Raw genomic sequence first — 27,495 nt, forward strand, 5'->3', positions numbered from 1 at the left:
TACACAACACAAGACACAAGGTATCCATTAATGATGTTTTTATTTGGAATATTGTGCTGGCAATGGATGAGTTTCATTGTGTCATCTGATATGGCTGTAGATCCAAGAGGTGAACTTGGTGACCCTGCTGTAAACCCCAGGTAGGTTTGGTCTGCCGCAACCGGACCCCCAGCTGACAATGCCAATCAGGAACCAGCGACCCCCGCCTGGTGCCTGACATGACAAAGGGCCACCCGAATCTCCCTGAGATACAAAGAGTACACAACAGTAACTTGCAATGATTTGCTCACTAATGTGCACAGAAATGCAAGTGATTCTTTTCTTTAAGAGTCTTTTCAGTCGGATGGGAGCATACCCTGCAGGCATCCCGCGCTCCTGAGGGGACTCCAGCACACAGCATGCGTGGTGAGATGATTCCGTATCGCTTCTTACACTCCGTCTGACTCATTACAGACACCTCTGCTTTCTGTAGCACCGAGGGAAGCACCTTGTCTGCAGAGCGGCGAGATGAGGACCACATATCAGACAACACATCACCTCCCAACTGGACTACTGCAATGATGCCCTGTCCTGCCTAACAATGTGCTGGATAAGCTGCAGTATGTTTAAAACTCAGCTGCACATCATCCTCAGCTTTGTGCACCTCTACTGACTCCTGGTCAAGCGGTATCTCCTATAAAACCCTCATCATCATCTATAAATCTCCACAAGCCCTTGCTCCCCACTGCTCATTCAGACCTTTGTAGTCCACAAAAGCTTACTCTCCATCCCCCACACCATACTATGGTCCTGCTGCTGCCCGCACTAACCCCCCCCAAATCCACAATGCCTCATCTTTGGGATTTTCAAAAACCAGTTCAAATATCACCTATTCACTGAGGCCTTAAGCTCAGGCTTTTTTTGTTGTTGTTGTTTTTGCTTTACGCACACACAAATCAAAGGCATGTATGACTTCTATTGGATTTCTTTTTTTCCATTTCTGTTTGTATTTTGCAAGATTTATGTATAACTTACTTGTCTTTATTTAAAAATTCATTAGTTTTTAAAAATAAATGACGACGAGCAGAAATGTTTGCATCTGAAATATTTTGGATCATCTTGGGAAACTGTTACGTCTTCGCGACATGACATGCATTCAACAGGTGAAGGTATTAGATGTTCATTTGTCAGTAACGGCCTCACAAAGAGTTGAATTTAAATGAGTCCCCTAAGAATGGGCCTACATTTTATGCATTTATTGTTTATGTCTCTGAGGTCAAAAAACAAATAGTTCAGCATTAAATATCATTTGCATCTTATAGCACTGTCCTAAAATGAAATAAAGGTGCTGTCCAGATTGATAAAATTAAATATTTAATGTTTTCGGCATTGTTATTGCCAAATATATCTTGAGGATCTTACAGCTTCTAACCCAGTGATAGCTGGGGTAGGTTCCAGCCCCCGTGGACCCTAAATTTAGATAAACAGATAAAAAAAAGTAGATGGACAGATGTAAAACTTCTCAGACTTACCATCCTCAGTTTTGTATCCCCACCCAGTGACTACACAGCGGTGGCTGTCGGTGACAGTGTGGGATGAGGGCGGTAGGCACACAGGCTGGACCAGCGGGCTGAGGGAGGGAGGCCAAGGTTTCTTCAGCTGCAGCAGCGCGATGTCGTAGTCAAACGTTTGAGCGTTATAATACTCGTGCACCACGATCCGCTGTATATCCGCCACATACTTGGCACTACCTTGCGTAAGCATGCCGAGGTGGGCGCTCCAGTAACGTGGATCAGAGAGCCTGCAGAGGTCAGAGTTCAGAGACATTAAAGAAGCAGGTTGTATAAACTCGAACTTATTAAACTAGATCTTACACAGCTAAAAGAAAGATGAGTTGAGCTGATGAATTGATAATCTTTAATCTAACTTTAAAATATCATGTGAGGTGCTCTGTCAGACGATAACCTGTGGAAAACTGTGGGCTTGCAAGTAAATAAGCTACTCAGAGTAACTGATGATTGTTATTACTAAGTTAAAAGAATACTTATAGTTTATAACAATACCAGCGAGCTTGGCTGACCTTTGTTTGTTGAAGCAGTGAGCAGCTGAGACGAGCCAATCAGGGGAGAGGACAGAAGCACCGCAGTACAGGTTACCAGCAAAATGGAGGCTGACCTGCCAAGGCCACTCCCCTTCTGCAGAGTTTGCTCCGCCCACAATACGCTCAAAGCCAGTTGACGCGAACACCCTGGTCAATGGGGAGGGACGACCACAAGCTGAGGGTGATAGAGATGGGTTTGTTGTTAAACTTGTTACATTTTAAAGGTGAACACAGTGTTTGTGAGTGTATTTTACCATTTAAACCCATGTGGTTCTGCCACATAATGCAGTTAAATTTAACTGCATCATGTGGCAGAACCGCACTACTGAATCTGATATTATTATGTGTATGCACAGATCTGCCACACATTTAAATGCATGTGCACACTATGTCTTTATCAGTGTGTACAGCTCATGGCACAAGTTACACACACAATAATCACCTATGCTGACATGCTGATTCATCACCATGGCTGGAAGTCCTGCTGCCACCTTATTAAAACTCAGAGATTTGATGCGTGTTTGTGTGTGTGTGTGTACTAAGCCCAGTGTTAGTGAGTGATCAAAGGCAGACCTGTTCCCACCACCTTGAGACCCCATCATGATAAAATAACAGCAAACAGAGAGAGCTACGGGTCACCTCAGTGCTGCAGGTCAGCAAGTTTGCAGCTCAGTGCCCAGAGGGTTAGAAAAAAAGACAGCTTTCTCATGAGACTGCATGAAAGATCTGGCAAAGATCTGGCAGTGTGATGGCAGCATAATCACAGTCATTAAAATCAGATACATCAGAGCGTAAGCAAATATAATTTAAGCAAATATTTGTGATTACAGCTTATATTGAGTTGAACCAGCTTTATTTCACTGAATCTATTTGCCAAACACTTATGATGTTAGCAAGGCAAACAACTGAGGAAATAATAAAAAGGTGGAGCCAACAGCATTTTAAAAGCACCCTTACATCTACAGTTCAGCATGTACTGCTGTTGCTGCTGCTCTAAAACTCAAGTGAACTGAATAAAAAGCCACTGAAATGCAACCTGGTAAGTATAAAACGTTTTAAGCGTATTAATTATACTATTATTATTCAGGCACTGAGTTGGCCACTCCAAGGATAATCCAGGAACAAATTCCTACCACAAAACTGTTTGTATTTCCAGTATTAGATGTGATAATGTTACTAAAACGCAAACAAATTTAATTAACAAGAAGTCAAAATCAGAAAATCTCTGTCGGGGTTTCCTTCCGAGTAGGAAACCTCTTTATTGTGTAAAATGTTTCCTACTTGGCAGGGTGATTGCGGCTTCATCCTCGCAGAACTGGATGTTCTGATAGTAAAAAAAAAAAAAAAAAAAAAAAGCCGGACAGAACAATTAAAAATGAATGCAGTTTATGAAAGAGTTCAAATGTAGCCTCATACAAACCCAACATTACACTGCATGTGGGGACTAGAGTCACCTACAATAGCGCAAACTGTAATTGTTGCATGCTACAAAAATATGATGTGTACACAGGGCACGTATCGAGGAGTACTCACCACAGTCGGCCTCATCACTGCGATCCCGACAGTCATCGACTCTGTCACACTTTGCGTTCTTTTTCAGGATGCAGGAGCCGCTTTTGCACTGATATCTGATTGCAGAGCAGGTTGTTTCTGATGGAACATGTCCCAGTTATTAGTGGCTAAAATGCACGTTTCATTTTAAAAAGTTGCAAACGACACATACCCTGAGTACAGTTGAGCTCATCGACTCCATCCGTGCAATCTGTCTCTCCATTGCATACTAGCAGAGGATGCAGGGGACTATTGGCACCACAGCTCATCGTGGGCCTTGCTGTGAAAATATGCATCATCTAAAGTGTGGACTGACTCCTCAAGGAAATAAACACATTTAAACCACATGCCAGACATCTAGAACAGTGTAACATTTCAACAGGAATTCATGATGCTATTTTAAAGCCGAATCACATTCCCATTTTTTAAAGAAACAACATCTATATATGGTTAGTTGGAAAACAACTTACAGCAGAAGACTTCGTCACTCTCATCCTGGCAGTCATCCAGGCCATCGCAGAGTCGAGTCTTCTGCACACACAGTCCCGTGTTGCACAAGAAATGGCTCTCTGGACAGGCTGGTGAGCAGAGAAACAGAAACAAAACTAAATCTCTATCATTTTGTTGTACTGGCTTAATATAACACAACACAATAAACTACTCTGGGGCTGCAATTCAGTGACAATTTACAACAAAAGAGCTACAAGAGTTTCAAGAGCTACAGTAAAGGTTTATCTTTTTTTTTTTTCACATGAACTTCCATATTTGTTTTCCAACATTTTCACTTTGTAATTTTTAGAATCTTCTTATGAACAATCTCTAGTTCACATGCACACAGTTACACAGAAATACGCATTTCCTGCACCCCATCCTAGCGGTCACAGTGAGTCAGGCTCGAGTTATGCTGTGCTTACGCTGGTTCATACTGTAGCTGCTATAAGATGCCTGAAAAGGTTGAGCAGAGGTACGTGAGCTGCAGCGAAACTCCACCTCTGGATTGTAGTCAGCAATCCGAAAAACCGTGTTGTGCCCCACGTAGCTTCCACAGTAACTGTGGGAGGAAAACAAGCATCAAGAAAAATCATCACAGGATGTGGGACAAATATGGTTGTGGTCAAATGAATGGTCTAAAAATATCCAGGACATTCAGTACATGAGGTGACTATCCATCTCTGTAGACTACAGAAAATACCTAATAATAATAGGCAGTGGAACTTTTTATTTGAATTCAGTGTGAGCAGGTGTAGCCACATACATGACCTCATTGACCTTCCACCAGCCTTGGTCACAGCCATTCATGTCTTTCGGTTTCAGAACATAGTTGTGGAAGTGCAGTGCAACTCCTAAAGTGGAGTTCTGGGTCTGTTATAAATTGACAGAACACACAATGAACAAAAACTACTACTAATAATAATGTGTGTGTGTTTGCGTGTCACTTGTTTGTCTACCTTAAACTTCCAGGTACAGGAGCACTGTGGAGGCAGCATGCTGGGGTAGAAGGGGCTGTAGATTCGATCTCTGATGCCAGGCTCCAACTGGGTCTCAATTTGAGACATACAAACTGAGAGTGACAGAAAGAGGACTGAGGGTTATAGTTTCCCAAGCTAATGCTAGATGTTACGTAAATCCGAGTGCTGGAACATTATATTATTGACAAATCATTCTTTAGAAGCAGACTTATTATACATATTTTAAAAAATCCTACACAATTCACTGAGATATTAATTCCATGTCGATGCTTTGCTTTCAGAAAACTTGTAAGTCAAGAACTACTGGCTTACAAGACAGAGCAGGTAAATGTCTCATACCTTCCTCAGCGATTGCCTCAAAGTATCCTCTGAAATTTTTTTTCCCATCGGTCATTCTGAAGGACAGCAGCATGAAATTGGAGGTAGCAACAATAGAGACGGCGCTGGAGACCGGCTCACACAGGCTGCAGCACAAAGATGTACATCAGCACATATGAAATTTGTATTTACGAGTATATAGTCTAATTGCCAATGACTGGGACTTCTTTAAGGAGTGAAACGTGGGGACCGACTTTTTTAAACCTCTGAAAAGATGGATGCCTGAAAAGACCGAGCAGAGGTACGTGAGCTGCAGCGAAACTCTGGCTTGTAGTCAGCAATCCAAAAAAACATGTTGTGTTCCACGTAGCTGTGAGTCTGTCAGTGGAGTTAGAAATACTTATAATACTTATAAATACTTAGAATATTTATGTAAATGGCACATCTTGTGGAATAATGTGCTCTGGACAGATGAATCTAAAATGGAGTTTCTGGCCACAGTAAGAACAGATACGTTTTAATGTAAGGCTATCTGAGGAGTGACTCAAAAAGCAGAAGTGGTGGGTTATTGGAAAGGCTTAGTCTAAGCCATCTAAGTGGTATTGATCATCATACCACTAAGAATCCACTGGGATTTAAAAATGGGCAACACTTGCAGGTAAACCTTTAGAAATCTGCAGGAATTGCGTGTGTTCTTTTAGAGAATCTTAACTATACTGTAAATCAAACTTGCGCTCTGGTGCAGACTCGCCTGTGCAGAATGCGCCCTCTCATGGGCAGCAGAGCGTCATACACAGTGAGGGCATCGTTCACACAGTCACTGGGCTCAATAACAAATGAGGTGATGGTAAGGCGGATCAGAGAGCCAGGGACTGCAGTGAGCTTTACATGGCAATTTATACCGCCCCATGATGAGAAGACGCTTAAAGGGACCGTCACCCCAGGAAGGTTGGCATACATCTTATCTACACACTGAGAGTCTGGAAGGAGAGAGAAAAAAACTCATGGAAACAAAATGCAAACATGCAGGATGTTTCTTATTCACCTCAGTAGTTCTTACCTGCTGTGTTGGATGAATAATCTGAACGCTGAACACCTGCAAGAGAGCAGAATAGTCAATTCATTCAAAGGTTCAGAGTGATAAATATGCATTAGACTAAAGGTGAGACACACAAATGCACCATTGATGAGGATGGAATCTATGTCAACTGGAAGACCCAGCAGGTAGCCTATGGAGGACCTGTTCAGGCTGGTGTGGACTGAATCTCTGAAAATGGCTGCTAAGCACTCCTCACACATCTCTGAACTCTTCAGTCGAGGGACTACAAAAGCCATCCAGAAATGCACCAAAACGCCACCCTTGTTGTTGTTACTTGGGGAGGAAAACAGATTGAAAGAACATCTTTAAAATCATAAAACTAAATGCAAAAACAGCAGATTTGTTTGGTTTTAGTTTATGATAACAAGGAGCACCAAAGTACCTGAGGTCTGAAATGACAGCTTGCTTGTAGAGTTTCGCAACTGAGGACATTTTGTACACATTGTTCACCTGCAAGACACCAATAATGACACCAATAATTAACAGCAGAGAAGTACAGACCAGCAGTTCACCAGCAGGGTTACACTGAGACCTACCACGTGCTGTATTTTATTTGCCATGGACACAAACTCATGGGACTCTGCTTGCCGGTACTCTGGGATAAACTCCACATTGGCTACACGGAACATCCCAGCGAAATATGCTCCATTGTTACTTTCCCTGCGAACTGAGGAAATCTGGTCAAATTTAGCTTTTTTTCCCCCTTCGAGCAACTACATTACAAAAATACATTTTAATAACATGCAGCCAATAAAATCAGCTAAATGTTTTTTGCACAGCATCTAAACACTGAACTTTGCAAAGATAATTAAGGGACAGTTCACCTCAAAATGTAATTTATTTATTTTTCCTCTGGCCTGTCATCATCTAGATTGTTTTAGTGTGAGTTGTCCAGTTTTGGAGATCTACTCATGACAAAATAAAAATAAATAAACCATGACATTTTTTATCAACACATAATAAAAATGATCCAGACCCAAGCAAATCTTAAAATCTATCCAACCTCAAAGGAATGATAAAATATGCCATATTACACAGTGTTATTATTTATTTAAACAAAATTAGGTTAAATGCATGTAAGTGTGTGTTAACAAGGAGGAAAGACATCAGTGATGATCCTGGAGAAGTAATTGCTGATGCCCATTAACTTGGGAAGGCTTTGGCCATTTCCAAACAATTTGAATTTCATCTCTCTGTAGTGAGAAACCAAGACCGTTTCCAGTCTTCCAGCAGTGGACGACACAGCAAATTTAGCCCAAGGTCAGGTCTGTGCAGTGCTTAGAGAAACTGTAAAAACCCAAGAGCTATATCTCAGGCTCTACAGGCCTCGGTTAGCATGTTAACATGCTAACATATTAACATTTAGCATGCTATTAACATTTAGTTAACATGCTATTAATTTTAGTTAACATGCTAACATATTAACATTTAGTTAACCCTTTAAGACCTACCATAGAACCAAGTCCGTCAGAGCTTATATTATATTTTTACATGCTGTGGAGCCATTTTTGGGAGTATTTCAAGTTGCTATACATCAATACAACCATTATAGCCCAAATTTTAATAATATGTCTGCATTAAGTGCATAGTAATTACACAAATTGCAAAAAAGTGCAATAAACTACAAAAAAATTGAAAATCGTTTTTGTTTTTTTAACATATATTTCTAGTTAGAGAAATTTAAGAGGCTTATCCCTCAAAACTGTAAATACAAAAAAGTTGCACAAACTAGTTTCCCACCACAGGAAATTTATTTGAAGTGTCTTCATAGTTTTACTTTTGAAATACACCAATTTTTATATACTGCAGGAAAAACGAAAATAAATATTATAGTGCAAATTTGCAAAAAAGCAGCATATGCATCAAAATAAACTATTTCCAGCAGTGCAATTTGAGTTCTAAGCATCCCAGAAACGACACAGAAAGTCATAAAGTCAAAGATAACTTTTAAAAACACTAGTATAGGCTCTGAGGCCCTGACAGTAAAAAAAACTACATTTCCGCGAAAATGACGTCACTTCCGGTTTCGGGCAGGTAATGGCGGACATGCGAAAGTTCGCGCTGACGTCTATTCCAACGTAGGAAGTGTTATGAACAGCTGATCGGATCGGCAAAGCGTGTTCCTGGAATATTATGTTTTTGTTGCTGCAAGCGCTTTTTATGCAGTTTTTGCAAAGCTATATGTGGAAGAAAACCGTGACCTAGGACAAGCTGATGGCATAAGATGTAAGTACAACTTCTCCAGTTTCATATGCAAAAAAAATTATTGCGCTAGCTTACGTGGTTGCAGTGATAGAGGGATTTAAAAATAGATACGCAAATTGTAGCGTGGGCGCTACGCTCGGCTCTAAAGGGTTAACATGCTAACATATTAACATTTAGTTAACATGCTATTAACATTTAGTTAACATGCTAACATATTAACATTTAGTTAACATGCTAACATATTAACATTTAGTTAACATGCTATTAACATTTAGTTAACATGCTATTAATTTTAGTTAACGTGCTAACATATTAACATTTAGTTAACATGCTAACATATTAACATTTAGTTAACATGCTATTAACATTTAGTTAACTGCTATTAACATTTAGTTAACATGCTATTAACATTTAGTTAACATGCTAACATGCTAAGTTAGTAAACATAATTATGAACAGACTGTTTAGAGCAGGCTTTTTCTTTCTAAAGTGATCGTGGCAGCACAGCTTAGCTTTGCAAAGTTGCATCTCAACAAACCACAAGATGTCTGGAACACACAACACAATATCCTTTGGTCAGACGAGCGCAAACTGGAGATGTTTGTTCATAATGCACAGCACCATGTTTGGTGAAAACAAAATGCAGCATATATGCACAAACACATCATAGCATCTGTTAAATGCAGTGGTGCTAGAGGGGTGATTATTGGGGCTTGTTTTGGAGCCACAGGACTTGGGCACCTTGCAGTCAACGAGTTGACCATGAACACATCTGTGTAGTAAGCGTTTTAGATTCAGTGTGTGGCCACAGGGACTTCATGCAACAGGACAATATTCGGACGCACAGAAGCAGAACGCCTGATAGAAATGCTGTGGCGAAACCTTAAAAGAGCTGTGCATGAACAAAAGTCAGCAAACTGAAGCAACATTATAAAGAAGAGTGGGCCACTTCCTCCACAGTGGTGTGAGAGACTGATAAAGCCATACAGAAAATTGATTCCTTCAAGTTATTGCTGCTAAAGGTGGTTATACAGCCTGCTGAACCATGGGGTGTGCTTAGATTTTCACATATAGCTCCTGCATTTTAGCTTAGTTTTTCTTAAATAAATACCAACACACTGTAGCATGTTTGATGTAGTTCCTCTGAGGTTATATTTAGTTTAACTTAACCTGATATGTAAAACCTTAAAATTGAAAGAGTGCATACTTCCTTTTTACCATGACTGTATCATTTGTGTCATCCTTCAAATATAGTGGGACTAAACTCCATTTTTCTTGTAGTTTTAAGAAACTAAGTCATGATTTTTTAAAAGAGACAGTGATGCTGAGTTTCTTACATTTATTTTTTAGCATGTTATTTTTTTTTATGAATCTTTGATCCAAACTTGGGCCAGTGGGGGAATCAAATACTTATCTCCCTCACTAAAATGACTGTTCATTTGTAACTGCTCCAAAATGCTCTTGCATCAATTTTTCACTACTTCAAATTTTCACTGTTAAATAAACCAATACAGATTTATAGACTCGTCATTTCTTTGTAATTACTTAAAATTATGAATTCAGCAGGGAGACAGCCACACACTTTCCTGACTACAGCTGAGGCCCAAAGAGAAAACAGATTAATCTGTGGTGAACTGTCCCTTTAAATATCTCTCAGGAGCAACATTTAGGGTTTTTTTTGTTTGTTTGTTTTTTTATAAAAGTGTAAGAATACTTCCACTTACAAATAAAGACCCACAGCAGCGACCACATGATCACCACCATGACAAACACTACCGCTGTGATGATTACAGATATATGTGGGATGTTCAGCAGACGGAGCCACAGCCTCTTGAGTCCTTTGGGCTTCCGTCTAGTCTTCCTGTACTTCCTGCACAGCTTCTGCAGTGTGTGGTCCACCGTTGCCACCTCCACTGACACATCTGCAATCTACAGCCAGACAGGGGAACACGGTCATGGCCATTCAAAGCTGTATATCACATGGACAGCACATTTTGCTTGCCCTTTAGAGCAATCACACAAAAGGGCAAACTATGGGAATGTAGTTAATGGTGCTGAAATAATAGGAAAAGAACACCAAAAGCAATTAACAGTTCACTATGAAGATTCAGGATCAGGACGAAAGGGCACAAGAGGGTGAAGCCGGCTCTCCGGGGCAGATCCTCCTCTTATCTCTGTACTGTATCTGCAGATCAACTTGCTTCTATTACAGTAGGCTGAATAATCAATCCCAAGTGCATGAGTGACCGAGGTTCTGAATAATGCATGCTTCAAAATATATTTGATCTGCTACCAGTGATTCAAATATGTGCCAGCTAAAAACGAGGCTGGTTTACTTGGCACCTCAGCTCGTGACCCAGTGTCTGAAAGCAGTACCAACTCCATCAGATGTAACTTCAGTGCTCATTGAGTTACCCAATGCACATGTATTATTCATTCAGTGTCATCCCATACTGTGCAACTGGCAAATATTCCATCACAAGTTAGCAGACCATAGACACGTAGTAAAAATATAAATATCCATTTAAGCACATTTAAATGTGAAATAAGCTGAGAGATTTAAAGCTTTGATGTGTGTCAATAAAGTAAATCTTCGAGGATTTGAGTTTGGAGACACGGCTATGCTGAAGCTCACAACTCAACACAAAAGCATCAAGGTTACACAAATCTATACACACAGCTATTTGGTACCAAGTTAACGATACAGCTTACTTACACTGGCACAGTCCTGTCGAGATGCATCATCATCATCTCCACTTGTCTGCTTGTTCTCATCGTGCTGTGCGCCCATGACACAGGCATCCCTTCAAGCCGCAATCATCTAATTTCTGACTTTTGTTCTTTCAGATCCATTCGCACTGCCTTTTAGAACGAGAACAGCCGTTCACGAAAACAGCAGATTCTTACAGCACAGAGCCAAAAAGCACACCGTTTGGCTCCACAGTCGGCAGGTGTCTGAAACCAGATCCTTGACCACAGACGAGCCACAGCGAAACGGGGAACTATCCAGTCGTATGGCTAATGTTTCATTCATTAACGTCCATCGATACCTTCTATCAAATGCACACACACTAATATTCACCAGGCACAAGCTAACAATTTGCTCGGTAATCACAAGAAAGCAGTTGGACGACAAACAAGTCTCATTAGGCATTTTTATACAAGTGTTTTATTCACAATGTTAACGGGGGAGGTCAACGTGTCAGTTAATTTACTCTCTGGCTGCTTTGTGCTCAGAGTTGACAGACTCACAAAAAAAAAAAAAAAAAAAAAAAGGGTCCAGCCTTTGTAAAATAACAAAACCCATGTTTGTCAATGTGAAAGCAGAATATGAATCGTTGTCATAATTAAAGTAAAAAAGTCTTTAAGCTGGACTTAATAGGAGAAAACAGGATGGATGTTTTCTGAATGAGCAGCATTATTCCACACACACACACCTATAAAATGGACAGTCAGTATTTTAACACTTTTGTCATGCCCTTTTACAAATTTTAGGCACTGAGTTTCAACATTCAACACAAACATTATGACGCACACGAGGCACAAAAACAAAACGTGACATTTACAGACAGGATTACAGGGAAAAACAGGGCGTTCTTTCAGACTTCAGGACGGTTTGGCTCTGAACATGCAGAGAAAGAAACAAAGGAAGCCAAGCTTCATTTCCTGAAAAAGGCGTTGCGGGTGATGGTGTACAACAGGTGATGAGGCTTTCGCTTTGGAGGTTCAGCCAGTGAAAAGACCTGCTGCTGAGGCACGCTGGTTGGGATGGTGATGTGACGCTGGTGAAGTGGGTGAAGGTTTTGGTGCAAGTTTTGGGGGTGTGGGGGGACAGAACCAGAGTAACCAACATCTAAAAGGTGCAAAAAAACAAAAAAACAAAAACAAATGAGTACATAAAGCAAATTATACAAAGCAATCTTTTTTTAAAAAATATAAAGTCAAAAGCAGCCTAAAATGAAGAAATATTTTGTCCTTACTTTTGATCTTCCCCTGTTTGGCCCTTCTGGCATTAACAATCGCCCGTCTCCTTTGCTCCTCGCTGATATCAATTCCTGCCAAGGGACACACACAAACGCACCTTCAGGCCAAAATATTTACTACCCACTTACTCAGAAATCTTTTTACCCTGTTCACCTTTCACTTGACATCTCTCTACAGTGGCTGCTTGTATTCTTTAGTGAAAGGAATTTGGCTCGACTCACCCATCTCCTGGTCCTCCTTGACTCTGTGCCTCTCCTTGGCAAACGCTTGTAACCACCTCTGCTTGTCCTCGGCCTTCCTGCAGCAAAGCGCACACATAAACTCCAGAGTGGAGGCGTGGCGCAAGCGCAGAGCGTTCTTCAGGGTCAGTCCCAGGTCCACGTCCCGTCCATCGGGCACGTCCACCACCTCAGTCTGGTCCATATCCAGTTGTCCACGGTAGTGAAGCAGGTCTCTGCGCAGCACGTCTTTTTTACAGTAGACCAGCTGATGGTCGAACAGGAAGAAGCTGCGCTGTTGCATTTTGCCTTGCCGGACAATTCGAGTCAGCTCACCAGAGTGGATCAACTGTGAGCTGCGCTCTAACACATCGGGTCCCTGGGACAACATGTTTCCAAAGACATTCAGTCAAAAGATTTGAGGCAGCATACATCCAAGTATACACTGAACAATTAGAAACAGAATTAAATGTGATTAGTGGACATATTCACCTCCCAGTGCAATATGGCGACCTGCCAGTGAGCAATGGTGTCGATACTCTCTAGCCGTCTCTTCCTCTCATTGATTAGACTGGCGACATTCTTCATAGCCTCGTATGCTTCGCTCACTCCATTGTGGTCGCTGCATTAAATCAACAACACAGCAGTGAAAACAGGGCCCGCAGATGGAAAATGAAAGCACATTTCCATTAACAGTGAAACATCGCTTCAATCTCACTAATGGAACAGTAAGTAATCAGTAAAGCAGTGGGATGGACAGAGCTAACAGTGAAGCTAACAAATAAATAAAATATAATCATAATTTATTTAGTGACTCAACTCCTTCCCCCATAAAGACAACATCCAGCGCCCTCTTTGTTAAACGTTTAACAACCACTAGAAGAGGTTCTGGATTTTTCCAAGGTATCCCTAGTAGCTGATCACCCTCACTAACCTCTAATGCACAGTCATTTTATTCTGGAACATATATATATCTCAACTGAAGGAGTTTGTTTATGGCCGACACTATGCAATGCATGCTACAGGTCTTTAAACAGTGCCTGAAAGTACCTGTGGTCTTTGGGCGTGTATTTGAGCAGTTCTCCCAGCTGCAGAGGGTATTTACAGATCTTCTGGACAGGTGTGAGTAAGAAACCGGCAATAGAGATGTCAATCATCTGCTGGAGGAGGCGACAGGCCTCGAAGAAATGCTTATATTTTCCCAACTTCATGAGCCGCTGCAGCTCAGCACAGGCTGCGGGATGAGTATTACAGTACTCTGAGTAGAGTATGGAGAAGCCTTCCCCCTTAAAATAAAAACACAAATGATGATCGATCATTCAGACCAGTGTTAACATAGTTAATTAACAGCATTAAGTGCGGCCACTACCTGCTGGAGAAAGCATGAGCCTATTTCACTGAGGTGTGGCTGGTCCTTGTTGTACTTCTTCTCTAGTTCTCGGAGGAATTGCCTCTGAAACTTGTAGATGTCTTCTATGTTGCTGAAGATGGTTTTCAGCTGCAGCTCGGTGAACATGTCGGGGTGTTTCCGGCACTGGCGGATATAACCCTGAAACATAAATGGCATCAGTGTCTGGGACTGAGAGAAAATATGACAGGACAACAGTTCATATACCGGCCAACAGGTGGTGCTGGACGGTGGAATTTAAAATTCTTGGAAACATGAGTTTGATTATCAGGAATTTTTGCATTTCTTGAAGACAAGCTTATTACAAATACTGCTGACACTGACTGGAATTCAAGATGTAAATCATCTCTAGATCAAGTTAAGTGCCAATGTGAGAAAGACAGAGCAGGATCAGAGCAACATGGTTTAATCCAGTTGTTTTCAGTGTGTGGAGTGAGGCTGATGCAATCAAGCTGTCCTTTATTTCACAAAAAAAGAAAAAATCAAAAACAAAATAAAACAATACACCTTGGACTATTTTGTCTTTGTTGTTATCGAGTGATGAAAGCTGTTGGATGGTGGGTGAGTGAAAGGTTAACTTTTGTATTTGGAAGCCAGGGTATGCTAGAGCGCTAAAAGTCTGAGAACCACTGGCTTTGCTTGAAACCCTTACCTCACAAATGTCTTTCAGGTGTTTGATGTAGATGCGTTCCGTATTCATGATTTCTTGAACCACATTGGTTCTCATCTGCTGCCTGTGCTGAGAGCTGTGTGTGTCTCTGGGAGCTGGATCTTCCTGGTCTGCTACACTCTCCACACTTTCAGCACTTGAGTGCTCCTGGTTCACACGCACCTGAAACACATTCACCACGGACACAATTGGACCTCCTGAGCATCATCTGAATGATCAGAAAGTCTAACTTCAAGTCGCAAAACATATTCAGCCAATGGTTTCTTTTTCCAGTTGCAAAGCTTAAAAAATATGTTAAAGCTCATATGCAAAGTGGCATAATTACAACAATAGGTACTTAAACCTCAAAAGACTGTTGTGGCTTAAGTACCTTTTATATCTAAGATCTGGCCACATCACTTAGGTAACAACATGTGCAAGTTTAACCAGCTCCTGTTCACCAACATTGATTCAGCTACAAGCAATTACACAGCAATCCTCACCTGCCAATCAAAGAACCTCACCATGGTGACCGCCTGCCTAATTAACACTCAACTGTCAATCAAGTATGGTCACTACAGAAACCAGCTGCACCCCTTCTTCAGAGGGCTGCTGGGGTTTGTTTGGAGCTAAGCCAGTTTGCGAGTCTTTTCTGTGCTGCCAGAGAGCAAACACAAATCAGACACACGGGTCAGGAAGTCCACTTACCCTCACAAAGCTGGAGGGGAACCAGGCCTCCCTGTCGGCCCCCCTGCCCCACCACCAGTCCTTATGTGAGGCCTCCAAGACACGGATTACATCTCCAGCCTTGAAGGCCAGCTCCTGCTCCTCCATGGTCACATGGTCCCAGAGAGCCTCAGCATAAACTGCGTGGCCAGAGCTTATCCACTGAGCACCACACAAACAGATAAGATAAACATACAATTACATGCAGGCCAAAACCATGTCTAACATGTAAGATTATGTATAGGCTTGTGGACCAAGCACTGGTTGTGTGTTCTGCTGAACTGAGGCCAGACATCTTGGAAATGGGCGCATTAACATTTGTGCACAGCTGTTTGTGAGCCAGCAGGGTGGCAAGATAAGTACGGCGTCAGAAACTAGAAGCACATTTTTGGAAGAGATCTCTGCAAGTGTTGCAACGTGACAAGATTCCCTCCCTCAACCTCACCTCATTGAGCACAGAGAGCTCCACCCCTGGCTGGAGGTAGGGTGTCACGTCAGTGAGCTCATCGAAGCTGCCCTCCTCCTCCTCGCTCACGCTGTCATCGAGTGTGGCAGAGCACTCTGAAACACCATCTGCAACATGTATGTAGAGATGAAAACACTGTAGGGACCAGAAAAATCTCAGCAAATTCTCAACAAATGCGGAAAGAAGCCACATACACAGGAAAGCTTGTGCCTGACTCCACATCAGCATTTTCCTGCGACGCACTTATTGACATTCCTACACTCCAGTTTTCCCACAAACTAAATTTTTTAATCTCTTGTGAAACACAAACAACCCCAGGGGCACGTTCAGTCTGTGAGCGGTGTGCAAAGTTCTGCTGTTTTCTGTTTCCAAGGTATTAAAGAGAATTAGAACAGTATTTAGTTCTTATGGCTCAAAATTGCCTGAGAACTTGGATAAAATCTACCCTTTCATAGGAAGTACACATTTTTCAGTATACGTTACACACCTACTGGCATTAAAGAGAGACCAACTGCTTCACCATGATCTCAGCAATTCTGCTATATAAGCGGAGGGACAGCCATGCAAGAGTCAGGATGATTGGCTAATTTTTGTTAGCAGTTTTAAACAGAAATAGAAGATAGGCCAGGGAGGACTGTTAGCACAAACCAGTTTCAGTAATAAAGATGAGAGAACTAAGGCTCAGTTTCCCAGACATGGATTAAGTCCATGTCTTTTGTTTTTCTTTGTCTGGGACACGAGGCTTAATCTATGTCTGGGAAACCTTTCATTAAAATTAAAAGTCACTGGTTGACTCTATAGGTTTGATTTTGCTCCATTTCTTAATTGAAAGAAACAAGACTGGATTATCTTGTGATTTATTAATATCACTTAAGTGATGCTAAACTTAATAGACAAGTACAGCTTCATACAGTCATTATGCTCAGAGTTAGCTAAATGAAAACGACATGTTTCCTTTAAACTGTCCAACGGGCTTTAAGGTGCGTTTGCTCTACCTTAATGGTGCCGTAGCTGCAATGTTTGAACACCACCAACTTTTTGTTACATTAACACAAAACAGCTCTCACCGCTGAGCACCCTGTGGAGTCTACGGCGGCCTACGCGGTCCAGTCCGATGGGGGTACTCTGGGAGAGAGCGGAGGGTCGAAACCTGGCAGACACTCCTCTGTAAGGGGGCACCTGATGGGAAGGGATTGGTGGTCGCGACAACGCCTGCAGAGAGGGCGAAAATGAAAAAGAAAATTGTCACACAGAACTAACAGATCCCGCAACCTCTTGACAATACTGTGAGCGAATATAATCATCAGCTGCTATTTATTCTCCCTCATATTCTCTGAGTGCTTTAAGTATTACAAAAAGTAGTGATGCCTGTGTGCATGTATTTGGTTGAGATACAAAAAAAGAGTCTTTATGTATAAATGGTCCATTGAAGCATGACAATATATCAAACTCGAGAATACGGGTAATGTGTTTTTGTTTTATTATGCCTGATATAAGTGTTTATTTATTTTGCCAGCCTTCTCCCACAATAAATTCAAAGACTTTATAGCTGGAAAATAAAAGAAACATACCAACCCACAATATTTAGCAATTCTGCCCAATAAAAATGCGTGTGTGCCTTTGCAATTTTACCATAGACTTTAAACTTCTACAGGAAGACAGACAAGCCTTAAGCTGGTACATCAGATCGGGAACTTTGTTAGTGATTTCTTCTTCCAACTTTCAAAGAGATGTGCACCATGAATTCTTTATCTAGGGTCAGGCTATCAACACGATTTTGTTGTAACGTACCACTGTGTATTTTTAGGATGGCATTCAGAAGATTCCACCCGAACTGCAGTAAATGCAACAGTGCCAACAGTGATCTGATTCTGCTTAGCTTTCTGAACACACCTAGAAATTTGGCAATTAAAGCAATGATTTTGCTCACTACCTGTCTTAAGTGTCAGATTTGCCTCACTCTGATTTTGTTTTCTTCCCCAAGATGAAGTTCAAGTTCATGGGTTGAGGACATCCAATTGTCCAAATGTTCCGACTTTACTTTGACTTTCAATCAATAACAACCAAATTCAAATCAGGTCTTGTTTTTACTTTAAATAGACAGAGTAACAACAATTTTTAAGAAAGAGTCAAAGAAAGATCTATAACCAATGAAAACAAAAGTTTGAGGACTTTTGCACAAAATGGATAAAACCTGTAAAAGCTTACAGAGGGAAGGTTGTCTTCCTTCAGCTCAGCATCAGGAGGGAACAGATCCACTGGTCCTATCACAGAGATGGGCCGCTGCCTCCTGGCCTGAATGTCCCCATTCATGCTGCAGCTTTCAGGACTCTCTCCGTTCATGTATGCATCATTACCAGTGCCGTCTTTACGCTGCAGTGGATTTGCACTCCTTTCCTCAGAAAGAAGCTCTCCGACTTCCTCAGGGATGGAATGTTTCCTGGAAATCAGCTGTCCATAGTCAGAAATGGGCCGTGGTCTCGGGCGCCCGCTTTTTCGTCTGGACTTGACAGAGGATGTTTCCGTGGTAGGTGTGGCTTCATCTGTGGGAGATGTGGGGGATATGGGTGACTCGGAGGCGGATGATGGAGAGATAGGAGGTGTGCTGCTGGTTGATGGGGAGAGCTCCTCCGTTTGAAGAAGAGCTTCTCGTCCTTGGTGGTCTGACGTCACCTGCGAGATCAAAGCAAAAAGTTGGAAACCAAACTGACTTTCCCTTGTTCTCCAACCTGCACTGGAGAACAATTATCTACTAGGAAGAACATCTGTTAATCAGAAACAGAACAAGCTACTTTCAGCTGCTCCTTTATTCACAGAAGAGGGTCGCCATCACGGGTAGCTCCTCATGTTTGATTTCGCAGTTTTTAAACCGCCTTTCCTGAAGGGCCAAAATCACCCCAAAGGGGTTTTTTCGGTCATCCTGAGATCAAATTAGGAACCCGTTGCTTGTTAGATGAATGTGTAAACCACTACATTAGAGAGTAAAATTAAAAACCATAAGAGTTAAATGCAGAAAGAGCTTTCTTGGAATCAGAGCAAAGGTGTTTCAAAGCTTTATCTCGTGAGAAACATTTTTTATCAAGTGAAAGGACTCTTGTTGACGCAGTAAGAGGCTCAAAATACTGAACACAATCAAACCAGGGCTTATCATATTCAAACAAAAACTGCAGCAGAAATTGCACCAATATGAACAAATAGATGTTATCACATTGCATGCATCTGAGCAGGTATCGAATATTTAAGAGTCTATTATTGGGTAAGAGTTACCCACGGCGAAGTTATTTCTCCAAATCTTTTTAGCCAGCAAAGCCAAATCTCACCTCTTGCTTTTCTCGATCTGGGTCCGGACCCCGGCAAATACACTGGAAGGGCACACAGTAGGCTAGCACCATTGTGAAACGCAGACTAACACAGAGACTGGCTTGTGGTCCCAAGGCCAAGTCCTTAAAAACTTAAGTCCTTAGGTTTTTCAAGCCAGTAACAGCCGCTCGATGCCTGATGTAATCAAATCTGTTGTTCCTGTTCATCTTTCAGGAGAAAATGTCATCCATAGGCTAAAAGTCATCTTGCTAAAATTATCTCTTAATGGTCCTGTCTACTTGATGGTGCTGCTTGCTGTTCCAGGCCCAGTGCTCATGGCGTTGGACTTTGCTCCACTGGGCTGCATCTAGAGGAAAGGGGGAGAAATGAGGGCTGTGCGCACTCATAGCTTCCAACCCTCCCACAGCAACAGGACTTGCTGCTTTGCGCAAGGGCCACTAATCATAAACAAAGCCTAATCATTAACTCTCTCAGCTCCTTCGGCGTGCCTGTCAGCATGGAACAGCTGGCTTCACCATGTGACTCCGCAGCATCAGAAGTGCGCAGTCACAACTGACAGAAAAAAAGCGGTGTGAATCGATGGCGTTATTTCTTTGACACTCAAGGGGAGTTTGGACAGGATAAACCTCTCATTTTATTTCCTTTTCGCATACATGCATCCTACTGACAAGCCTCACGTCAACACAAGTACTTATCTCAATTTGCTGGAATCCTGCCAGATTCAAAGAGCGCTCTAAAGTGGGAGAAGTAATTTTTCACTTCCCAAGACAAGGGTCAAAGTCGTTCAGCTGGCACCTATAAGTCATCACTCAGTTCTGCATGATAAGAAATTGAACCTTTCTTCTGTCTTTCAGCACTTCTTTGAACCCAAACAGTCATGCTAAAGATATGAACCCCATGCTCTTCTGTGCATTGATTAAGAATCTGAAACATGCTTGTTCTTGAGCAGTAGATTTATTTATCAATAACCAGCTAAATCCATAATCGACAGGCGAGTTGCACAAAAATAACATCCCAATAATTATTGTTCGACAATGTGTTAAAAGGTATCATATCTGTTAATGAGCATGGAAAAAGAGACACACACGCAGAAAAAAAAAAAAGATATTACTTCAGGTTGGACTTCAGATTTGCAGCCTTACCTCATTTGGTGATGCGATGCCCTCAGTCTGCTCTTGATGCTGTGAATGTTCTCTTTGGCTGAATAGGGATGAACTGCATTCCACCATCTGTTTATAATCACTTGTTGTGCCTACAGCCGGCGACTCATAATGAGCAGAGATATCAGGTAAAGTCTGCTCTGTTGTCTCGGGGGGCTCCCAGAAAGGGGGGCTGATAATCACCTGGTGGGGTTGTGGGCTGTTGTTGTGTTCAGGCTGGGGATGGACCAGAGGAGTGTGCTCGACAGATGTGGCCTGGGCCGTGACGAGCACGGGCCGGCGCTGTCGCTCATTGCTATGTAGGAAAGGCACACGGCGAGAGTAGTCATCATGGAGGCGGCTCGAGGGGGACATGGGAGATGGAGATGTGGAACTCGGGGAGGGACTTCGTCTGCGTCGCACAGTTAAGTCAGTCATGCTGCCGACTAGCTTCAACATCGGTGGCTTAGTCTTAACAGGGCCCTTCTTGCGTGTAATGCCTTGGCCCCGGAGATCAACTGAGGAGATGCTGGAGGTCCTTTCGATGTTTGTTGTCCCATTTGATATGCTAGTCCTCAGGAGGTCTTCCTGTGGGGAAGGAGGACCTGGAGATGGCGCTTTACGTCTAAATAGATGGAGGTTCTCTGCACTTTTGCTCAGTCTGCTCAGCACCTTCACATTTGTGTTGTCACTCGTACTCTCAGTTTGAACATCGAGCTTCGATGTCTGATCTGATTTCTGAGTGGTACTTGCATTGCTTCCTGCTTTTCTCCCATTCCCAGAGTCAAATAAAGTGATGCGCCCCGCTCCATACGCTCTCCTGATACTCCTGGACAATCGCGAATTGCGTGCGAGACCATCCCCATAATTATCCTCATCATCATAGTCATCATTGTCTGAGCCGTACTGGCTTAACAAAGCCAATGTTTGGCCTGTAAAACTTCCATTAGAAACAGTATATCCTTCAGTGCTCTTTGAATGATTTGCTAGATCCGCCACACACAGATTAGAATTATTTACAACTGTGCCATTAGCCCTTTCCTGATTGGGCAACGGAGCATTATCTCCATCAAGGTTTGATGCCCCTCTGGTCTGAATACCCTGAAGCACAGATGACCGCAGTTTTTTGAAGGAGTCCACAACACCTATGCCTGAAAGTCCGCTGCCTTGGGCCGAGGTTGGATCATCTGCATTTGGACTTTGAGCAGTGACGGTGCCCTTCCTTGAGTTAGAAAAAAGCCTCATAATTCTTGAGGAGTGGGGCTTTCCTTCGGGCTGACATGAAACTGAGCTGGACCAAGCAGAGGAGTTGATAACATTCAGTTTGCTCTCATCAGAGTGAACACCAGCACTCATTGGTTGCACCTGGGCACCATATCCAGACAGCAGGTATGGGACTGCACTTCTTTCAGCGTGGTTCTGGGATGGATATATATCACTGAGGGGTCTGCTACGGATCAGTGGGTCAGTTTTTGTATTGTGGTGTTGTGAGAGAGGGTCTTCGCTTGCAGACAAGACCCTGTCCTTTTGTCCTGCCTGCAAAACAGAGTTTAATTTTAAAATCTTTTCATTTTTTCAGTGCTTTTCAAAGTTCACAAGAAAAAAACTACAATTAACAATCAAATTAAGTTTGATCAGCTCAAATAAAATGAAAAGACTGTCACCTGAATACATTCTAAAGCTGTGTATCATCTGTGTTTTTTGCCTAAGAATAGGGAGAGTGAATCATTAGGACTGTGAGATTTTACTGAGCATGCCTCATGCATTTGTCCTTGATGCTGTATTTCAATGTCCAAGGCAAACTGAGGCCCAGGTTGGGGGTGGTGGTGGTGCCAAGTTCAGCTTTACATATGTGTGATTCAGGACAGAGGCTAATGCAGCTGAGGCTTTGAAGTGGGGCTTTGTGAGCGTGACTAAGCAATGAAGCCCGCTAATCCATTGTGATTAATGCAATAAATTGCCCAGTTTTCTCCAGATTGTGTAGAAGATGAGGTGATGGTGAAGGTGAAGGCTGTGTGGTCTTCAAATCAGTGGCACTTTTCACCTCATAGAACATCATAATAAATCTATAGCTGAAATCTGAAATATTTCATACATAAAATATAGAAGCGTCCATTTTATTTAAAAAATGCAAATGTTTAGTATTCTTTTCAGTCACAAATAAATAATGATTTTACAGCACAATTTTCTTCATTTTTAATGTCCACAGATTAAAAAAATATATATAGACCTGATCCTGATTTCTATGTCAGAAGCTAGGATGACATACAATGATATTATAAACTAATAAATAACCAATTATAACAACTGGTTATACACTGAGACCAAAGAAAGTTTAATTACAGTTGAAAAGAACCAATTTATGTAGCTGTTAACATACACAGAGAGTTATTCATCAAATATAAAATCTACAAAAATATACTCATTATAGTTAGTTCATGTATTTTGCTTAGGAGAGCTAGTATGCATGCTTTATTGTTTTACATTCGTTACACTAAAACTATCTAAACAGAGGAAAATGCCAAAAATAGCCAACATGATTTACTCTTAACAGGATGAAGACAGTCTTTTATGGTTTGAAGAGAGCACTGCCTCCAGTTTTTGCTGCATGCGCATGCAGGGAGTTGCAGGGATCCTGGAATGCTCCCATACTCCCTGGCTGCGTGCAACGTTAAGAGCAGATGAGCTTTCTCCGTCAACCCCTCAGTGGAATCTGCTGTCACTTCAACCAGCTTGCTTCATCGCTATGAACACTTATGTAAACACAGAGCCACCACTGCCAAGCACCGCTGCTGACAGACAGTAAACACCCCCCACACACACACACTCATAAACAATGCGCTGCTTTCAAACTATTGCTGAATTGTCTTCTTGTGCTTTCTCCTCCACAGCCACTGAGGAATCACGCAGAGCACCAAAGTGGAAAACCCCCCCCCCAAAAACAGACAAGATCGATTATTCCATCTACTTTCCAAGCGGAAAGATAGGAGATAGGGAAGGAATGTCTTCAGCCTCTGCAGCTTGTTTTTGTTTGGAATACTCACCTCATGCTATCAGCAGTTCTACCAAATGCCCCATCCTTTAGTACCTTTATGCCTTCTTCCTGCAGCAGGACACCAACTGTCACAGGCCAGTTGGCGTCGACTAATGCTTGGCAGTGGCATTAGTCAGAGTCAAGCTGACACAGGTGGCTACTGTTTCACATGCTGGCAAAACAGGCTTTAATCATCAACAGCGTGTGTGCAAGATGCTTTTACATTGCAGTAAATCTACAGTAACCATGACTTTTTACTAGAGCATTTTGCTGCATACATCAAGATAACAATGTTAGCTTTGATGTGGATATATATTTAAGACCCAATAGCAATCCACACTTTTGAGGCTGCAACAGGAAGAGGATCCTCTGCCAAAACAAACATGCGGCTCTACCTGCAGTCGGGACCCCTTGGGAATAAGGAAGCAGCTGAAAGCAGCATATTACAGGGGAAATATATAAGAGGCTATTTTCATAATCAATTAATAGCTGACATTAAATTTCAATCGGACTTACTAAACTTAGCTGCAGTTTTGTCACATTAGTATTCTAAATTTCTTTAGGGTGTTTTAGGGCATCCATACATCCATCACATATTGCTTTCTATATTTATGCTTTTTATAAAGCGTTAATACATTACATTTTCTATGAAAAGGTTTGATACGCACCTGCAAACACATTTTTTCTCAGCTTTAACAAGTCTTTGACTCATGCTTTATCTTTCCCTTTAAGTTAGAGGAAATATCGAAACAACAAATCCTGCCAGTAAATACACTCCTCATATGCATGTCAGAACAACCAGACAAGCACTACTTACGTACGCGCCAATAAATCACTTTCACAACCGCAAACTTGGTTATGCTGCCCAAATACCAGAACCACTGCTTTTCTCCAGCTTCCTCTTGCTAATCTGTGGATGGGAGCGGCACACTGGGGCCCTGGTCCAGAGTTAATTAGGAGCTGAGGGAGGATCTCCCCCTCCTCACTACCACGAAAGGCGGCCAGTTGGATCCAGTTTCAGATTAGACTCCCAGGATGAACATGCATCCACATGCATAAACACAAACATCCATACATGGGCACAAGCAAAAATGCACTTCAAAAAAAACACACACATGTGAGGATCCTCTCATGTAATGTATGGCCTTCGTGCATAAGCTTGGATACTTGGATACTCCAGCACTTATACACACAGAGCAGGGAGAAAAGCTTTGAAATGACTGACTCCCTTCCTGTTTGGCTGGAAATCTCCAGCCGTCGGTTATGTAAGTATTTACAAGAAACAAGCATAAGAGACTTTCTGCCCACTGTTCACCTCTGCAGAGGTATGTCCCCCCCTTGGCTAAGCTAAAACTTATTAAGAAGACAAAATGAAGTCAGCATTAAACTGAAAGACCACCAGACAGACGGTATCAAGGGAAAGTCTGATTTTTCATTTTCTTCTCTCCGGCTTAACCCTGAGACAGACATTACCCTGCAGCAATGTCACTTTACTAGTCTTCCATTTGCCTCAATGAATAAAAGCTGTGAGGAAGAGAAGACTGTATTCCTCTGGATTGAACAGATTGGCTGATTAGCTAAATCGGTGTGCGTAAATGGGGTTTTGTGAAACGTAAGCTGAGCATATGTTGAGTGCAAGAGGAAAAAGTTCAATATACCTGTCTTTCTCTTGTTGCGAAATGATTTTTTGCAAGATTAAGCAACTCTTGACAATATTCTGTATGTGTATATGTGACTATATAGTAAAGTCGTTTTTTATGCTTGTTACCTGGACTTTTATTCCGCTTTCACGATGAAAAAAAAAAGCATCAGCAAATGGACTCAGAAGGAAGTCTACTGTGTTTGGGATCAGTGTATAGATGTGGGAGTGGGTATAGCTTGTTTCTTTTCGATTCCAGTCATAATCTGATTAGAGCAGCTCTACCACTCTGTGTTCAGGACTGGTTTCATCTATAGGCCGATAAGGAAGATCACCAGGTGATTCGGCATTGACTGAGCGACATCTAAAGCCTGTAAATGGCCCCCCAGGATTGCATGGCGCAGGGACACAACACTGTAAATCTTTAGTATTTGATGTGATTACGAAATATACAAGAGCTCATGCCTGGATCAGCTGAATTTAATCTATGAGTTCAATTTAAAGGTTAAAGTCTTGCATCCATCTGTGACCCAGTTCCTCATTTTTGATCAGGTCATATGAGGGAGAATGGAAGAAGAAACCACGCCCCTTTCCACAGAGCGTGGGAAGTACAGGTGGACGCCAAAGCAGGGAGTGTCACCACTCTCACACAGGCAGCCACTTACTCACCTGATCAAGTGAGGACTGTCATAGACACAGTCTGCCAGAAATCTAATACCACACAGTGTAAAAGGCTTAGTGAAGACAAAACACCACTGAGCCTGGTTTCAAGGGCCAGCAGTGTAACCTGACAGCACCGCAAACCACAAGGCTGGACCATTAAATGAAAACAGAAATGTAAAAATGTAATAAGCTTTTTTAAACTACAGAAAGACGAGTTGTAGGCGTTGCATTTTATGTGTCATGAGATCTGGAAGAGAAAGCGGACTACTGTAAAATTATATTGTAGTCATTTGGCTCTGCTGTAAAATTACTGTTCAGGCCCACTATAAATCAGAGGACTCTGGCCTGCGCCTGATTTCACCTCTACAAGTGTCTGCGTGGGACCCAAATTCATTAAATTGGAGTAAACTCTCCTGCAGCTCAGTGTAGCTCAGTTAGATCCGCAGCAGAAACTGGAAAACAGGGAGTCACGAAAGGGGATTACATCGAGCACTTTTTCTAAGCTCATAAAGAACTCGGGGCCTAACTGCTTATTTATTTCTGCATTAATTAACTTTCTTCGGCTCTTTGTAGTTGCTGGCCCTCCAACTCCCCCCTCCTCTTCCACCTCCTTCACCAACTCCCTGCACAGCCTGGCATCTCCCACATCACTATAACAACCACGGCTGTAATGCACCACAATAACCCCCGCACCCCGGTCCCATTTCAACTGGTAGCACAACAGAGAGAGTAAACAAAAAAACAAAAAGAAAAATCACTGCAGCTGTAACCCAAACTTCTTACATCAATTATTAAAATGAAGAGTACCAAAACTTCTGCTCACCCTGCTCATAGTCGCTGATGTTGTCCTCCTGACCTTTTCTCTCTCACACACATCAACGGAGCAGCTGTTGTAGATATTTATCCATGGTGTCGGAGCAGTCTCTCGGACTTCCAGCCGCTCGCTGTGTCACTCCCTCGCTCCCCTCGCAAAAACATATCGCTCACAAATAATTGAGAGAAAAAAAAATAGTATGGCAGCTACCTCCGTTAACTAGTCACCCCCCGCAACATACTGAGACAAATGGCTGGCTGACTCCTTGAGCTAGCACCTTAAGCTAGCTCAAGCACGGCTCCACTGATAAAACTTGTGAATTGCGCAAGCTCCGTGGTTTCTGATTTCGCTTTCACCAACCGGCAAAACTCGTTGGTGTGCAAGCGACTGCGATGATAAACACTGAATCATGAGATTTCTCCCGACCTTACTCACGGGACGCTCCTAATGTCGCTGGTGACTCCAAGTTAAAAGAGGACTCTCTTGGAGGACTGTGCTGGCGAGCATCACTAATGCACTTGTTGCTGTGCTGTTACACGGGGCGGGGCCATCGGGAGGTTAAGCTCGAGGTTAGTGGTTGACCACAGGGCGACCATTTTGGTTTGGAGCCAATCGCAATTCAGTAAGTCGTCACCACCGCAAACCACGCCCATTCCAAGGCTCTTCAATGAAGTTAGAAGACAGAAGAAAATGCTTCACCTAGTTCCAGCGT

The 27,495-nt window shown here is 42.3% G+C and overlaps 2 protein-coding genes and 1 long non-coding RNA gene across 7 annotated transcripts; 1 reads left to right on the forward strand and 2 right to left on the reverse strand.

Annotated features, from left to right (window-relative positions):
• Window positions 1-21: 21 nt before the first annotated feature.
• tmprss7 (transmembrane serine protease 7) lies at window positions 22-11,750 on the reverse strand. Of its 3 annotated transcripts, XM_005471857.2 has the most exons (18): window positions 11,439-11,750; window positions 10,447-10,651; window positions 7,054-7,184; window positions 6,900-6,967; window positions 6,600-6,790; window positions 6,479-6,514; window positions 6,170-6,398; window positions 5,440-5,564; window positions 5,080-5,192; window positions 4,887-4,993; window positions 4,546-4,682; window positions 4,102-4,209; window positions 3,804-3,911; window positions 3,614-3,730; window positions 2,060-2,255; window positions 1,512-1,780; window positions 356-492; window positions 22-243 (listed from the first exon to the last, which is right to left on the reverse strand). In XM_005471857.2, the coding sequence occupies exons 1-18, from the start codon at window positions 11,511-11,513 to the stop codon at window positions 82-84; spliced, it is 2,514 nt and encodes an 837-aa protein (XP_005471914.1). In that variant the 5' UTR covers window positions 11,514-11,750; the 3' UTR covers window positions 22-81. The 3 variants fall into 3 exon arrangements, with proteins under 3 accessions (XP_005471914.1, XP_025766068.1, XP_025766069.1); XM_025910283.1 differs by lacking the exons at window positions 10,447-10,651; window positions 11,439-11,750 and adding an exon at window positions 7,342-7,909; XM_025910284.1 differs by lacking the exons at window positions 7,054-7,184; window positions 11,439-11,750 and having other exon boundaries at window positions 10,447-10,535.
• Window positions 11,751-12,063: 313 nt separating this feature from the next.
• spata13 (spermatogenesis associated 13) lies at window positions 12,064-27,327 on the reverse strand. Of its 3 annotated transcripts, XM_013268357.3 has the most exons (13): window positions 26,793-27,327; window positions 20,637-22,169; window positions 18,382-18,846; window positions 17,241-17,385; window positions 16,153-16,280; window positions 15,690-15,869; window positions 14,985-15,164; window positions 14,294-14,473; window positions 13,975-14,210; window positions 13,417-13,546; window positions 12,928-13,303; window positions 12,703-12,777; window positions 12,064-12,575 (listed from the first exon to the last, which is right to left on the reverse strand). In XM_013268357.3, exons 1-13 carry the CDS (start codon window positions 26,799-26,801, stop codon window positions 12,382-12,384), a joined length of 3,831 nt encoding a protein of 1,276 aa, XP_013123811.1. In that variant the 5' UTR covers window positions 26,802-27,327; the 3' UTR covers window positions 12,064-12,381. The 3 variants fall into 3 exon arrangements, with proteins under 3 accessions (XP_013123811.1, XP_025766066.1, XP_013123812.1); XM_025910281.1 differs by lacking the exons at window positions 20,637-22,169; window positions 26,793-27,327 and adding an exon at window positions 19,494-19,852; XM_013268358.3 differs by lacking the exons at window positions 15,690-15,869; window positions 16,153-16,280; window positions 17,241-17,385; ... (1 more) ...; window positions 20,637-22,169; window positions 26,793-27,327 and adding an exon at window positions 15,373-15,593.
• LOC109203575 (uncharacterized) lies at window positions 22,207-24,775 on the forward strand. The gene is made up of 2 exons (XR_002063328.2): window positions 22,207-23,435; window positions 23,525-24,775. It is a non-coding gene; the product is annotated as an uncharacterized LOC109203575 (long non-coding RNA).
• Window positions 27,328-27,495: the final 168 nt, after the last annotated feature.

This window comes from Oreochromis niloticus, linkage group LG9 (genome assembly GCF_001858045.2).
Source record: "Oreochromis niloticus isolate F11D_XX linkage group LG9, O_niloticus_UMD_NMBU, whole genome shotgun sequence".
NCBI lineage: Eukaryota > Metazoa > Chordata > Actinopteri > Cichliformes > Cichlidae > Oreochromis > Oreochromis niloticus.